Below are 15,817 nucleotides of genomic sequence, written 5' to 3'. Positions count from 1 at the left end.
AACCTCAATGAAAGTGTAACCGGTGAAGTTTTAATTTTAATACAGTGACTGGTGTTTTAAACACACTTAAAGTGCCCCAGGTCAAACACGTTGTTGTTATTATTATTACTGTTCTACAAGATTTTGTTTTTTAAATATAGCATAGCACGTCCAATATTTTCTAAAATAATAATAATAATAATAATAATAATAATATTTTGCATGCTACAAACTCTGAAAAAGGGATTCAAATGGTTGCTAGTAAACTATACTGCAACCACATTAAATAAAGTAAACTCTTATTTGGTATTTAAGATTCATTTTGGTGAATTTACTATTTACTAAAATCAATTGTATCTTGAACTGACTTGTTTTAAGCTTGAAAAAACATAGCATTTTTTTTTTTTTTTTTAATTCTTTAAAATTATTTTTAATAATATAGGGTTGATGAACAGACTGGGCTAAATCTAGGAATGACAAACAAACATTTCTGCACTACATTGCTGAGGTAGAAAGAGCGCAGCTGCAAGAGAATAAAAGGTGCAAAGTTCCTGTCAGTGATGTCAGATGGTTCAACTGATAGCGTGGTCATAGAAGAGGAGCTAGTATATGCATGATTCTGCCAGAAAGGGCTGGTGACTATGCAGTTTGTGCGCATGCAGTCTGTGGAGTGGGCAGATGCCCAACACATACCTTATCTTCACTCATGAGGCAGATTGTTTCAGACCCTATTGAGACTGCTCATAAATTGTTTTTGCATTTTCTTTTGGTGTCGTCGCCCCCCCGGAACAATGTTAGCCGGTAAAAGTTCATTTTAAGCCCTGTAACTGTCAAACTAAATTAAAAGAGCACCCCTACACACGTTAAAAAATGCAGAAGCAATATACAAGACATGAACATTATTTAACAGAACGGTGAAGCAACTCACCAGAACGGGAAACACCAAATTGCTCTGTGACTTGTGTCTGATTTAGGTTTTTTTCAAAAGCTTGAACAATTTCCAACAATTTTCGCCATTTGTTTACATGCCATTTTGTAGCGAAGAGGTGCACTTGTGGAAATCAGAATATAAAACGAGTCAATGATATGACAGAGGTTGTGGAAAGATTTATTAAACCAATCAGTGTGCCTCATGACACTCTCGCGAAGTCGCTTTTGAAAAGACTGAATAGACCATTTTAAATTTAAGTGATGATGAATTATCAGCTTACAAAACAGTACTGTATCCTTTGTGAACAAATCGCTATTGATGCCAAGAAGGTGTTCTTTTAAGCAAAGTTCCTGTTCCTTTAGTCGAAGCATTTACAATGGTAAAAATCAATTTCACAACAAGGGTGTTCCCTTAGGTGAAGTGTTCCTATACGCGGCGACTACTGTATCAAGTTTTATCAAAATCTGAGATGCATGGTGACATTTTCACAAAATGGTGGTTCATTTGACACGGAATGACCCTGCTGTATATCCTCAGGAAGCCACGTGAAGTGTGCAAAATACTTGAAAACAGGATACACAAAAGGAAAAAGTAGTAACCTGGGTTTATTAGTACACATTACCAGTATGGACAGATCATACTTGTGATATTTTCAAGCCAAGGTTCGGACAAAACTGGGCGTGTTGTAGGTCGAAAGAGAAAACCAAGCACACAAATTTGCAGATATAGCACACATAACTTCTAACTGGGCTACAAACAAAGCTATTTCCAAACACTGATACAATGATGTAAAAATAAATTCCTCCCATTGTAAAAAAAAAAATCTTCAGCTTAAAATTTTATTTGATTTTACATGCTCATATCCTTCAACCACCCAGAAAAGTACTTAACTTTTTTTTTTAATTGGCGGTCTAATTAAAAACATAGGCTAGTCCTTTATACTTCAAATGTATGTGTATTAGGTTGCAACATCACCCCAAAAAATCTATGGGATTTGCATTGTTCAGATATCAGTTTACCATGTAACATTTTCATTCAATGACCCATCAACAAAACATCATAAATTACTAACAATTGTTAATCTTTTTAGTGGTACTTCTTATTTATTCAACCAGGAATAAACCTATTGAGACGATGCCTCATTTACAACTAAAATAATTCAATGTAAAGTATGGAGTACTAAGAGTCCACTTACAGACAGGATCATTTTTTTCCAGCTGTCTCCAATAGAGTTAAAGAAATTCATTGCTACTGTGGAATGCTTACTGTTCATTGTAAAAGATCATGGTCTCATGATTTTCAGGATTGAGGAAATCAGCAGCACTGGTTTTATCTGAAAGTCAGTAGCTATATGAAAAATGATTGGTAGATCTCAGCAAATCAAAGAGTAAACCTAATTTGAAACTACTCTAATGTTCAAAGCAGAGTGTAATTCTTGTTGATGTCATTTTAGACTATATAACCTTCAGGTCCTGAGATGACCTTATGACACTTCATCTTTCACAACTTGCAAAATGATTTTGTCTGAGTATTATGGAGAATAAAATTAAGTGGTCCACAATAAACTTAAGTGAACGCCTTTCTGGGTGATAGAAGAATACACACAAGTGGGGGACACTGCTGTTGTACCCTTGAGCAAGGTACTTTACCTAGATTGCTCCAGTAAAAACCCAACTGTATAAATGGGTAATTGTATGTAAAAAATAATGTGAAATCTGTATAGTGTGAAATAATGTATAATGTGATATCTTGTAACAATTGTAAGTCGCCCTGGATAAGGGCGGCTGCTAAGAAATAAATAATAATAATAATAAAATAAAATCAAAATTGAAGTTGAGGCTGCCAGGGTGATCTCATGACCAGGAAGTGAGTGGGCTGTATTTGAGTGTTGTATCATTGGTTTTGGAGCATTAAAATGAGTACCATCTCTGTAGCTCATTTAGAACACAATTGAAGTTGTTCAAGGTTGTTTCTGGCCAAAACTATGTGACCTCATACCTCAAGTCACTGTATGTATGTATGTATGTATGTATGTATGTATGTATGCATGTATGCTAAAAACACACCGACTGTCTTGACTTGGTAGAAACAGAGTAGCCCAAAGTAGTCGGTTTCACTTACATGTGGAGTACCTTGCAAATGTTACACGCACTAATCTTGAAATCCAACTTTTCCAGTGCAACAATTTATAACTCCTAATCCCTTTTAATCTTCGTGGAAACTCAGCATTAACCAACTATTTTAGCTTTTTCTTTGTTTTACTGAAAGTAACAGCAAATACCAATCAAACAATGCTAAAATCAAATGTAAGACTGTGTGTGTGCCATGGTTGAACAAAAACATAGAAACCCCTGCTATAACACTGTCAATAGAATGTACAGAAGAGCCACTGTGGGGAGCTAGGCTGTACTGACCCGACATGATGATTAGTCTGCAAGATGTTTAAATGGTTCTGGAGAAATAATGTACAGTATGTTACTATTCCTCAAGGATTATCGCTGCCTATAATTCCTTCAGGAAAGTCTGGAGATCTGAGGAAAGTCTGTACTCCACAATGACAATCAGCAATACAGTACTGCCAGGTGAACACCCCTAGTTAGTACTTGGTGAAAATCCATCCCGTCTTCAATACTTAGAATCATTGTACAGTATGCTTTGACAGATATCTTTCAGATGCGTCAAATCCTGGTCTCTTCCAAATGTGCACTAATCAGTAGTTGTCCTCTGGGTAAGGATGACAACTTAACTGTATCTTTTTACTTTTCTACTACTACATAACTATAGTATAATGGACCATACATTGTGGATGTTACTAACAACCTAGCCCAAATGTTGACTGTGCATGTATTTTGCTATGCAAAGTACAGTATATCTATGGGTGCAAATCTTTATTAAGAAACAACAGCGCTTCAAATGGAATTATTGGAGAGTCACATGGATAATTTGGATTGCCTTGCTAGTTTTTCATGAAGTCGTCAATTTTAAAGGATCTTTTTCCCCCTCTCTATTTGGAACATGAGAAGCTACAGGAAAAAGCTAAAAACAACATTGAATTTAGAGATGATGCTTCAAATAACGACAAATATACCTACCTCCATAATATGATTGCATTATAAAACAAACAGTTCTAAAATCTAAAACAGTCTGATTGCCAGAATATTGTTCAACAGTCTGTTTGCTTGTTTAAGTTACCTGTAACAGTGTGGAAGTAAAAGCCACTGGTGGTGTGCGATTAACATCACGTTCATGTCAATTATCCATGTTCTTTCTAATGCTCCGTACTCAACCACGGATTCACACGTTCAAATAACTTGAACTGGACATGTTTGTGTTACACCTTACTTGTTTATTACTGGAATAGGCCTATATTATGTACTGCTTTCTATGAATTGATGTTTCATTGAGATTAATTAAAGTTTACATGGCCAAATGCAAATGTCTCACAAAATAATGTTTTCTGATGAATTGGCAACTGTCTCATGACTATCAAGAGGCTGAAATGCAGCCTTGTTTAAATACCAACAGCACATGCACTTGTCAGTTTTACAGATTGAATTTAGAGAAGGGTTCAGCTGCTCACTTCTCTATGAGCTATGAAGCTTAGCGAAAGTAATAAACTGCAATACTTCTATTCTTATTATTAGTACAGTAATTCAAATGAACCAATCATTCAAATTAACCTGAAGGAGGAACTAGCTGTCTTAAAATACACATTTTTGCTTAATTTCTTGTGCCATTTTACAGTAGTGTTCTTCATGCATTATTATTGACATTTGAGATATTGTATGTTTTAAAAATATATTTATTGTGCAGGAAATCCTGCACAGACTGGTCACAAAAGGAACTGAACATGTGTGGCTACTAAAAACAAGAGGTTGCTTGGTTATTTAAGGTGCTTCAGTCATTCATTTGCATCTTTAACTCGATCAAGCAATTCTTGACTGGATTCAGAACTGCAGATAATCTGGGCTTTGGACCAGGAACCTATGTGTTTTCACCCCATCAATATTTACAAAATTCTACTCATGTGAATAATAGTAAAGGAATAGATGATGTAAATGTATGGGCACAACTGTATATTCCTGGCCACCTTACTAGGTTTATATATATAAAAAAAAAAACAAAAAAAAAAACTTGAAGTCTGATGTTAAGTAAGACTGGCAGAATTCAATTCACTTCAGCTCATTCAGAAATGGAAAAGAGCAGACACTTAAAAGCAGACGTATACTAAAAAGAGGCAAAGAACTGGCAATCTGTCAGTTACAAAGAGTAACTGCTGTAATTCAAGTCAAATGCATTTCAAAAGTGCAAAATACAAATTGGTACAGTCGCGGAAGCTGCATTTATTGGTCTAGTTCCAAGACTACACTACACAGCCTAAAAGGCCTCTTGCACTTGGGAAAAGAGGTCAGTTTTGCCTGTTAAGGTTATGGACAGTGGCATGTTATGTCAGCACAAATGCAACGTACTTGTCATTTAAAGAGAAACCTGCCAATAAACCTTTAATGATGGCATCCCTGCAGCTGACATCATTGATTGCATTGGTCTAATAGTACTATAAATGTTGACCAGAAACATATGATAATAGGCCATTTCTGTAATTTTATAATAATGTTATTCCCCACCCAAAAGAGGTGATTTAAATACTCAGTACATATTGAATATTTTATGCAGCATCACCTGCCCAAATTTTGTGTTTATAATTACAAAAACAATCATTTGAGCCACGGATTAAACAGAAAAAATTAAGCTTGGCCTTGCAGAGCTCACAAAGACCTGTCCAGACCCCCAACCCTAAAAGAATGTTTACTCTCACCGTCAAAAACCGTCAGCATTAGGATGCGCAACACAAGCTGCCAAATAGTTCTCTACTAAAAGTTATCGTGTACTGCTTCAGATTTGGGAAGCGAGTCAATAGGGGTCTGTCTCTTTCTGCCATATATGACTCATGTTTTCCAACACCGGCCCAACTTTTAAAAGTAAATGTCTCGTATTGTGAGATATCTATATATTTTATGTTGCGATCCTAGTTATGTGGAACAGAACGGTGAGTATATATTATTGTTTTTTTTTTCTTTCATTGGACAATACCCTCATTTCCACATTTATTTTATCTTAAGTGTTAATTCAAATTAAAAATTAAGGTTACTTTATGGAAATGTGTCTATGGCCATTTAGTTTATTTTGCGAAGTTACAAGAATGACAGGGATTATTTAAAACAAACAGACAAAAAAAACATGCTGTCTATTTAAGTACTGTTTTTACCTAAAATACACAAGACTGTTTTCTGTGGCATCCTTAGTTGTAGTTAATTCAGTGGGGTAGAGCAAGGTCTTCACAACCTATTTTTACTTCTGGGATGTTTTTCAACTTGAATACAGTGCTACAAAATGGATAATGTTTTGCAAATGAACGAATATTCGAATACTTGTCTAAATCTTGAACTAGTAACAAATTGAATATCCAAAATGATACTATAAAAAAAGTATGCCTTTGTGCACAGGAATGCTGTGACAAATTTAAACATGCTACAACTAGACATAGAATTTAGAACACTGTTCCACTGTATTCTCTTTGCAGCTATTGTACAGCAAATCCCAATTACTGTAGACTACCAACAGGACTTCTTAAGGATAGTCTCAAAAGTCAACACCTGAAGAATAATGCCTTTGGCTTGAATTAAACAATGTTAAAACAATATAAAAAAGCACAAACAGAGCATGCAAAAACATTTTCAAAAAGTGTCTATTAAATGTATTCAATATTAGACACAGCTACAGTACAAGCATGGCTTTCTAGAATAGAATCTCAAATAATTTGTATTGTTTTTAGGGCTGTGTTCGAAGGTTCGTTCGCTAGCCAGGAGTTTGAAGGTAGTTTTAAACCTTCGAAGGTTTGTCAGGTGGAATTCACGCACTGTTTTTTTTTTGTTTTTGTTTTGCCCTTTTAACAGAAACCGTTTGACAATGTGTGAATACTATAAATCACACATTAAATGTCACTCACATGCAAAAATTGGATCTTTGTATTTGTATAATGCATATTATGTAAACAAAAGTTGTTGTATTAAAATTTAGTACCAAATCGTTATACATAGCAACTCTATATGGCGCCGCTGCCGTATATATGGAGCAGGGTATAGTATGCAAAGCACTGGGGGGTACCTATAGCGGTTGTAGTGCTTCAGTAAAATATGTACTGAATACCTAGTGTACAAGACAGTGTAAGAGAAGTGCTATGGTGGAATATGTTTGAAACATACAAAAAATACGCTAACACTAATCATTTTAATTTAGAAAACTGAGCATCATCCGCCTCTCCCCCCTTCATCTCATGTTATCCAGAGGCAAACCTTTAATTTCATAATTTGTCACCCCCCCCCCCCCCCCCCGAGTGGTGCATCTGGTAAAGGCACTCCAAGTGGAGTGCAGGATGCGCCCTATAGCCTGGAGGTCGTCGGTTTGAGTCCAGGCTATTCTATTGCCGACCGTAGACGGGAGCTCCCAGGGGGGCGGCGCACAATTGGCCGAGCACCACCCGGGGGGGGGAGGGCTTAGGTCGGCCAATGTGTTCTTGGCTCACCGCGCACCAGCAACCCCTGTAGTCTGGCTGGGTGCCTGCGGGCTTGCCTTTAAGCTGCCCAGAACCGTGTTGTCCTCCGACGCTGTAGCTATGAGGTGGCTGCATGGTGAGACTGCAGCATGAAAAAAAGTGGTTAGCTGACGGCACACGCTTCGGAAGACAGCGTGTGCTCGTCTTCTCCGCTCTCGAGTCAGCGTGGGGTTGGTAGTGGTGAGCGGAGCCTAAAGAATAATTGGATATGCCAAATTGGGAGAAAATAATAAAAAATGATTGGTGATTACTAAATTTAAAAAAAAAAAAAAAAAATCCCTCTGCTGTTTTGGATTTTTTTGTTAAATGCCCAGACGACCAAAAAAAACTGAAGTTGAATGCAAACCGTGCAAGCGACTGTTGATGCATCATGGAGGCACAATCAATCTCCGGGGTCACTTGACAGACGTAAGTTCATATTATTATTAATATTTTTCGTAGTAGTAAAATGTGACTGGTAACCTGCTTGGAACGGTGATTGTTAAATAAAGCTTTGTTTTGCTTAAGTGTGATGCAGTTGGTGCTGCTGCAATGGAAGCTTACTGTATGTATCGCAAGCAGCAGCAATTACGTGTAAATAAACAATGTGTATTTTTATCGAAATTATAAAAACATGAATATTGTTCTATATAACGTATTTGTAAACTACATGTGAATGTTTTATTCCATTTATATGGATTACCTGTAAAATAATAGGATTTGCAATCAAATATAAAGTAGCTATGGTGACGTCACCAGTAAATTATGCAAATTAGTACCACTGAAAGTTTGAACCTTCCTTCGGTAATGTGTTCCGATAGTCGATGGTCAAAATGTACCCTTCGTTGCAGCCCTAATTGTTTTTAAATAATACTAAATATTTCAGACTTCTGTTTCTCAATTCATCAATTACTACCTTGACTCAATGTATTGTTTCGGCACACACTCATTGTAGTTTGTTCTTATATAACTTAACATTTATATAATTAAAAATCAACATGATTTGAGCAAAGCCAGCAAAATAAGAATAGTTATTACATTCACGATTTTATTTGACAAATCCAGAAGCTATAACCATCCCTAATATTATGCTAGTTTTAAAATCCAAATGGTAATAAAACTAAACAACGATCTGATAACAATAAGAAAATAACAAAGCTGTTTGGGAATTGGAACAGAGCAGTCTTCATTTTTAAAGTCTGTGTGTGTGTGCAAACAGAACAGAAAATGGAAAGACATGCTGACACTTTCCTTCCTGTTGTTCATTATCTTGAGCACAGTGCTGTGTATCCTCTCTTATCAGGATGATGAAGGGCCAGTCTAGCTCTAAATAGGAGTAATTAGCCAAACTGTTATTCAAAAGGGCCAAGAGCTTAATGACTAAACAGGCAAAAGGTAACGTAATAGTTAACAAAAGATTGCCTTAATATGGCTCAGAAATGGAGCAATGATAAGAACGATGATGCTTGTCAAGAATCCATAGTAATAAATCTCAAAGTGGGAATATGTCAACCATGTTTATCAAACTAATGAAAAGCATCTACCCCTCAGAAACTACAGTATTACAATTACATATGCTGTACACTTTGAATGAAGCTGGCATACTACATGCCAGACATCTTTGGAAATGGTCAGTCTTGAATAAAAAAATAAATAAAACAAAGGCTAGTTAAAACCAATTTAAGTTATTTTAGTTAGAAAGTTACAAAATAAATTAAATGTTGACCAATTTATTTTGTGCAGGTATTGTTAATTATTACCTTAAGTAAAGGAGCACAATATGATTTTAGGTACACTAAGTTGAAATCATCTGCTTTATAGGCGTTTCCTGTAAAATGTGTTCAACATAGATAAACACCATTTGAAGAAAAAATAAAATTAAATCTTGCGTCCTGAACTACAGCATAAGAGACATGGCTCAAACAGCTTCCTACAGACAAGAATACATGTAGGTCTATCACAAGCTTTTTTTTTTTTTCTTAAGCTGTCACCATACACCAAAATGCACCAGCTTTAAAATGTTATTCTTTATCAATGCACTATTATAGTGAAAAAGTCCACAGATTTATTTCACACCATGACCAGCCCATTTGGTACTGTACCACACACATGCACCTTTTGTCACAAACAGATACTTTTACCACTGACTTTTACTCCATTTAAGGTGTAACTGTTTTGCTGGGATTTCCTTTAACACCCAGTTTTAATCTCAGAATATATATATATATTATATATATATATATATATATATATATATATATATATATATATATATAATCACACTGGAAACCTTTGATATGCTACTAAAATAAAATACAATCTTCATTTAACCATCAACTAATGCTACCAGTAAATATGAAATGTCATGTCGTTTCCTATTTCCTTTTGACCAAGATAACACAGAAGAGCTAGTGTTTCTCCTAAAGCAACTTGTATAGAATGTCAAACTGCAATAAAACCTAATATGCACCAGCATATTTTAACAGGACCACAAACATCAGATGGGGACCAAGTCAAATGGCGAGATCTTATTTTGAGAACAAATAATAACCCTATGAGTTCGAAATGCAAAGAATTTAAAATACTGCATTGCACTTTAAAAAGATGTGACAAATATTGATCACCTGGGTAAATTGTAACCATGCTTATTAAGGGACTAATCTTGGGTAGGAAATTAGGAATAACAAAATAAACTAGTCTGGATAACGTGACAAAATAAACTAGATCAAGGATTCATTACTGACAAAGTAGAACAAATCAATAAAGACTATTCTTGCCAATCAGCTCCTGCAAGGTTGTTTTATGTTTTTTGTGACAAAGTTGTGAAATCCCTAAACTGACTGCATTATGACAGATATTGCATTTGATAAGAAAAGCAACTCAACTATTGGTATAAATCAAGACCTGTGTGGTTAGCCACTGTAAGCTTTTGCTATAAAAATATAACTGCTTACAGTTAGCATACCTTTCCAATCATATTCAGTGACTGCTAAGCTATCAACTGTAGGCCTATGCATTCCTTTTTTATTTTGGTACGTTAATAAAACCAGCTTAATAAGTTGAACTCCCTTACAAATTACTTTTCACTGCTGTTTCTTTTAATATATATATATATATATTATATATATATATATATATATATATATATATATATATATATATATATATATATATATATATAGCCAAACCCAAAACAGATATAGACGCAGATACAGTATTTGCCATAAGGGAGTATGATATTTTGTTTTTTTTGTTTGTTTGTTTGTTTTTTTGGGGGGTAGGGGTTACATTTGTTGCTAAATTAAAAATAACAATTACATTAAAAAAAAAAACGTATTAAATGTTTGCACACAGTACTTGTTTCAGCACATAGAATACACAGTTGCTTATGTGTAAATCTGATGCAACCTCCAAACTTCTGGACAGGCTTCCTCCTGGTGACACTGACAGTAAACTCATTTTCACAGATCACACAAAACAAATACAGTGAAAAGATTAGAAGAAAAAAAAACGACTAGGAAAACATTTACTCACTGGTTCGTAGGCGGCGCAGTCAGTGGGAATGCCACCTCCTCTTCCTCGTATTCCGGTCCATCCGGCATATCGCTTTCGTCCACTGTCCCAAGACCCCCACAAACTGCGGGCGGGGGTGGAGGAGACGGCAGAGGGGGGGAGGCACTCGACTCGTCAAACACAGGATCCGCTGAGGTTGGGGAGGTCCGGCTGCTCTGTCCTTCTAAAGTAGCAGGATAGGGTACACCAGTCCCCACTCCTGAGTTTGTCCCAAACATAGTAGCATGCCCCCCACCACTAGCGCCACTCCCAAACATAGCTGTGCCTGGGAGCCCCGCTGGAGCGGCGGGGACTGGGTACAGTCGCACCTCAGACAGAGAAGCGGTAGCGGTGTGTGTTTGGTGCTGATGGTGGAGGTGGTGAACCGCTCCCGGGCCCACTTCTTTCACCCGCAACTGGGAAAACATCTGAAAATGGCCCGTATCGGGCCCTCCGCCACCCCCGGTCCCTCCCGAAGCCGAGCCTGGTTCCTCACTACCAACCTCTGCCGCCATCGTGTTTAGAAAAGAAGGACAAAAAAAAAAAACAGCCCTCCCCCTCCTGTCTCTGTCAAAAAAAAACAAAAAAACTTAACTTAGGAAACAGCGCTCTCTCCCCAGAACACAGTCGGTTTCAAAACAGCTCAGTGCATCTTCTTGGCTTTACCGGAAAAAAAAAAAAAAAAACAACAACTTTAAGTAAAACGAAATCTTGAAATTTTCAGATTTTATCAGCCGGTGGGTGGGAGGTAGATAACGTGTTTCTTTTTTTTTTCTGTCAGTTTCTCTCACGCGCAGCAGCAGTCCACTTGTCTGGGAGTGTGTTGTTGTCAGTGTGTATGTGTGTGTGCCCCTTGATTTGTTTCTCAACTCACAAGTTTGTGTCCGTGATTATTTCCGGCACTGTCCCACGACCGTCTGCGGGTCTCCAGCACTGGCTGCTTGCCTTTATCATCCAAACTGATCTGAGAAACCCAGTAGCTGTTTCTTGCTTAAGTTCTCTCTTTCTCTCGCTCTCCCGGTTGTGGTGGTGACCGCTGCTCCTCACTCCTCCTGTCGAAAGCGCGTGCTCGCTCACGAGCAGACCCGGCCAAGCGAGCGCAGAAGACGCCTTCCATCCTTGTTATCTGTCATCGTCCTGCAATAAAAAATAAGACAGAAAAAAATGAACAGGGGAAGAGCAGAATTGAAATTGTGATTTATTCAAAAGCATTGTGTAATTTTTCGCGTGTGTATTTCCCTATTCGAGTCTTTAGAAACCAGACGCAGTATATGTATCTTATTGATGACAAGTCTGTATACGTTTTCGAATAATACGGTGATTCTCAGGTTTTTTAGAGTCATCAACGTGTGGTGCTCTTTTAAAAAAAAAAAAAAAAAATGCTGTATTGTCTTGTATGTGAGCTAGTGGTCCTTAACCATTTAGTCGCCGACAGTAATTGCAGAGAGTAACAAGGAAGGGATTTGGGTTAGCCTTAAATGGCCGCAGGTTTTCTTTATTTATTTACATTTCACACACATTCACGTTCCAATGTACCGAATGCATTTTATTTTCTTAAACACGTCAACTTGTTGGCTATTCTGTTTTTTTCTAGTTGCCCTTGAGACAACAAATTGCAAAATACTGCATTTTTAGGTAGCGTTGTCTGCATTTTTTTTATAATTATTTTTTTTTTAAAGGAAATATCGCATAGAACAAAAATGGGCATAATCAACTGAACTGTATTGTTGGACTTATTGTGTACTATTACTGTACACTTGGAAAACCTTGTTTTTTATATAAGATATGTAAAGCTTCTCCACTGTTGGTGTTGATCCTGCAAACGTGTTGTCGATGTGGTTTTGTTGCCTGGATGCAGACAAAGGAATATCCACTTGAAACTGTCCTCAGGGAATCAGATGGTAAAGGTTTAAGGTTTGAGGGTTGGGGCTGGGTTAGAGTCAGAGCGGGTTGATGTGCAGAGTTCGGAAATTGAAAGGTGGGAGTGCTGGACAAATGACCCAGAAGATTCTGATGCCCTGAGGACAGTTTCCAGTGGAAAGTCCTTTCTGATACTGCCTGGTTACCTCTTTATTTGCTGCTATTACAACCTACTTTATTTTTTGTGTTTTTTTTCCCCACTTTGTGATGATTTGACCCCGATATTATGTTGCACAAAAACAAAGCACCAAACTCAAATTTACAGAGGAACATTTATGTCCTAGTGGTTTTAAAGTGAGTACTGGGTTTTTAGAAAGTGGATATCAGATTGGTAGTTTTGTCAGAGTAAACAAGACATTAAATAAAAACGTTGCCAAATGTTCAGTTTTCCTCTCATTATGATGGTGTAAACATGGTTAGATATCAGCAGCTTGTTCTGTCTGTTACAGAACAATGGTGAACAACAACAGTATGTGGACAAAAGGGTCTAAATGTTAAGCGACTTGGTCAGGGCGTGACATGTGGCAATTATGTATCATAACTTACATATGCAGCTTGTTGTTTAGATTCACTTTCACTATAATTCTATTTTAGTCATTACTTTTAAAACTCAGAAGTCTAAAGCACCCCCAATATTTAATGACAAATGACTGTCCTCAAAATAAGACACAGTAGTTTGTAGCCAAAACAAAGGATTACATTTTGTTATGTGAATAAGTGTTGATTTAGAATGTATTAAATTACATAAATACAGCTTGGGTTCTGATTTTTTTTTTAAAGACACTGGTACTTAACAGGTTAAGTGGGTGTAAAAAAAATACCACATTTGTTACTTTACTAGGGTTAGGGTGTTGCAGGAGGACGGGTTAATGATTGCACTCAGGTGAACCAGGTTTAGTGGTAGATCATCCATGTTGGAGAACTCTTTATAAGGTTTTAAAAAGTTACTAAAATGTGATGACTGAAGCAGAAACGATATGTGATATACAAAGTGAATCTAAACAGTTATGACTGACATTTAATACTCGTGGCAAGTTGCTCTTTAATATTATCACAGGGAAATGGAAACACTGTAGTAGTATGCCTTTTGAGCTTGAGTCATTTATGGTTGGTTCTGGCAAATATGACCTCTTGGTAAAAGTATACTTGCAAACGATCTGTTTTCATAAGCATTTTGTGTTGAGGTTTTGGGTTTACTTAATTCCATTTTTTGTGCTGTAAAGGCAGTGACGCATGAGGCAGTAGCGTGTTTGTACAAAATTGTGCCCCCATCCGCTCAACGGTTCTACTTGAGAAAATCAAAAATAGAGGATTGGTCTAATTTGATTACTGCCATGAACTATTTCCTTTTCAGTGGTTCAACACATATGCATTATGGGGCAGCAGTGTGGAGTAGTGGTTAGGGTTCTTGACCGGAGGGTCGTGGGTTCAATCCCAGGTGGGGGACATTGCTGCTGTACCCTTGAGCAAGGTACTTTACCTAGATTGCTCCAGTAAAAACCCAACTGTATAAATGGGTAATTGTATGTAAAAATAATGTGATATCTTGTAACAATTGTAAGTCGCCCTGGATAAGGACGTCTGCTAAGAAATAAAAAATAATAATACCTGTAAATAATACAGACTTTTATACATATTGGGTCTTGGTTCTTCTTCTATTTTAGGAATATTGAAAACAGGATTGGCCTTGCCTTGATTTGAGGTTTCTCAAACTCCTTGCTTGTCACAACCTGTGTGATAAGGACCTTCCATTATCCATTAATTATAACATGCTCAAGTGTGGTATGTATAGTAATACTAAAGGAGGCCTTTTTTACACAGCTGATTCATGATGCAAAGAAAAATTGAAAATAATAATCATTATTATAAGATATTGCGAACCCCAGTGTCATTTACCTGCACTGTCAAAGTGGCAGTATTTGGGTTGCAGTTTACTTTTATTGAGTTCAGCAGGAACATCTTGACCCTGGTATCATCTCTTTAGTTTGCAATCAAACATGATTATAAAGAACAAAAATGATGTGTACAGTTCAACTACAGAATAATTGAATGTGTAAGTACAGTGTAAACTCCTCTTTATATATCACACCTTCATGAAACTATTTGCACGTTTTTCTCTTTTTAATGCTAACCTTGTTTATATAAAGGTTCATCCTGTGCACATGACACATTTGATTGTTCTTACTGACGATTCACACATTCACGCTTTGGCATTACTGCCATTGACTCAACCACAGCAGATATAGGGTAACAACCACAATAGCTTCCTCTTGCACTAGTATAAGATTTTTAATATTTCAAGAGAGAGAATCTAACTCCCATTTTGGTTCTTTGAATAAAGCCTGCTTTTAAAAACAAGGTAAGGGAATTCTGAGTATGTTTACTCACTTTTCTTAAGTAACTTACAACTTACATTTAATGTGTTTTCATTCGCGAAGTTTATGCTGTGTAAATATGCAAAAATATGATTTACTTTATATAGTTCTAGAGTTTACAAAAAAAAAAAAAATGCTTTGAAGATCAATCCCAAAGTCAAGCAGATAAAGGTTTGGGGCTAGTGACTTGGGGCAGTGTACATTATAGAGGCAGTAGCCAAAATGTTTGTCTACTTATATGTTATACATTTTAACCGTATTGTTTAAAAAGTACAGCTTTTATATTAGTTTGTAAGAATAATACTTGTACTTAGACACATCTATTGTGATGTTGCAAGTACAAAGTACTGGTACATATACAATTATTCTGACATAGCATACCGAGACCAGCTGTCTATTGTAATTAGGCCAATGCTACAGTATATTAGATCATGAGAGACAGTGGCCTTATACAGTACAAGGGGATTA

At 36.6% G+C, this 15,817-nt stretch overlaps 1 protein-coding gene across 4 annotated transcripts in view; it reads right to left on the bottom strand.

The window, feature by feature from the left end:
• The window catches only part of LOC117403974 (ras GTPase-activating protein 1), a 49,618-nt gene extending 37,409 nt beyond the window's left edge, over positions 1 to 12,209 (bottom strand). For 2 of the 4 annotated variants that reach the window (XM_034006516.3, XM_059034058.1), the window contains exon 1: positions 11,037 to 12,209. In XM_034006516.3, the coding sequence (XP_033862407.1) occupies positions 11,037 to 11,569 (533 nt within the window). In that variant the 5' untranslated portion in view covers positions 11,570 to 12,209. The remainder of the gene's footprint in view (positions 1 to 11,036) is intronic. The other 2 variants (XM_034006512.3, XM_059033902.1) reach the window with 2 other exon arrangements.
• Positions 12,210 to 15,817: the final 3,608 nt, after the last annotated feature.

The sequence above is a fragment of the Acipenser ruthenus genome, chromosome 1 (genome assembly GCF_902713425.1).
Source record: "Acipenser ruthenus chromosome 1, fAciRut3.2 maternal haplotype, whole genome shotgun sequence".
Classification (NCBI taxonomy): Eukaryota; Metazoa; Chordata; class Actinopteri; order Acipenseriformes; family Acipenseridae; genus Acipenser; species Acipenser ruthenus.
The sequence above is the reverse complement of the archived record's forward strand: the minus strand, read 5'-3'. Positions and strand labels throughout refer to the sequence as shown.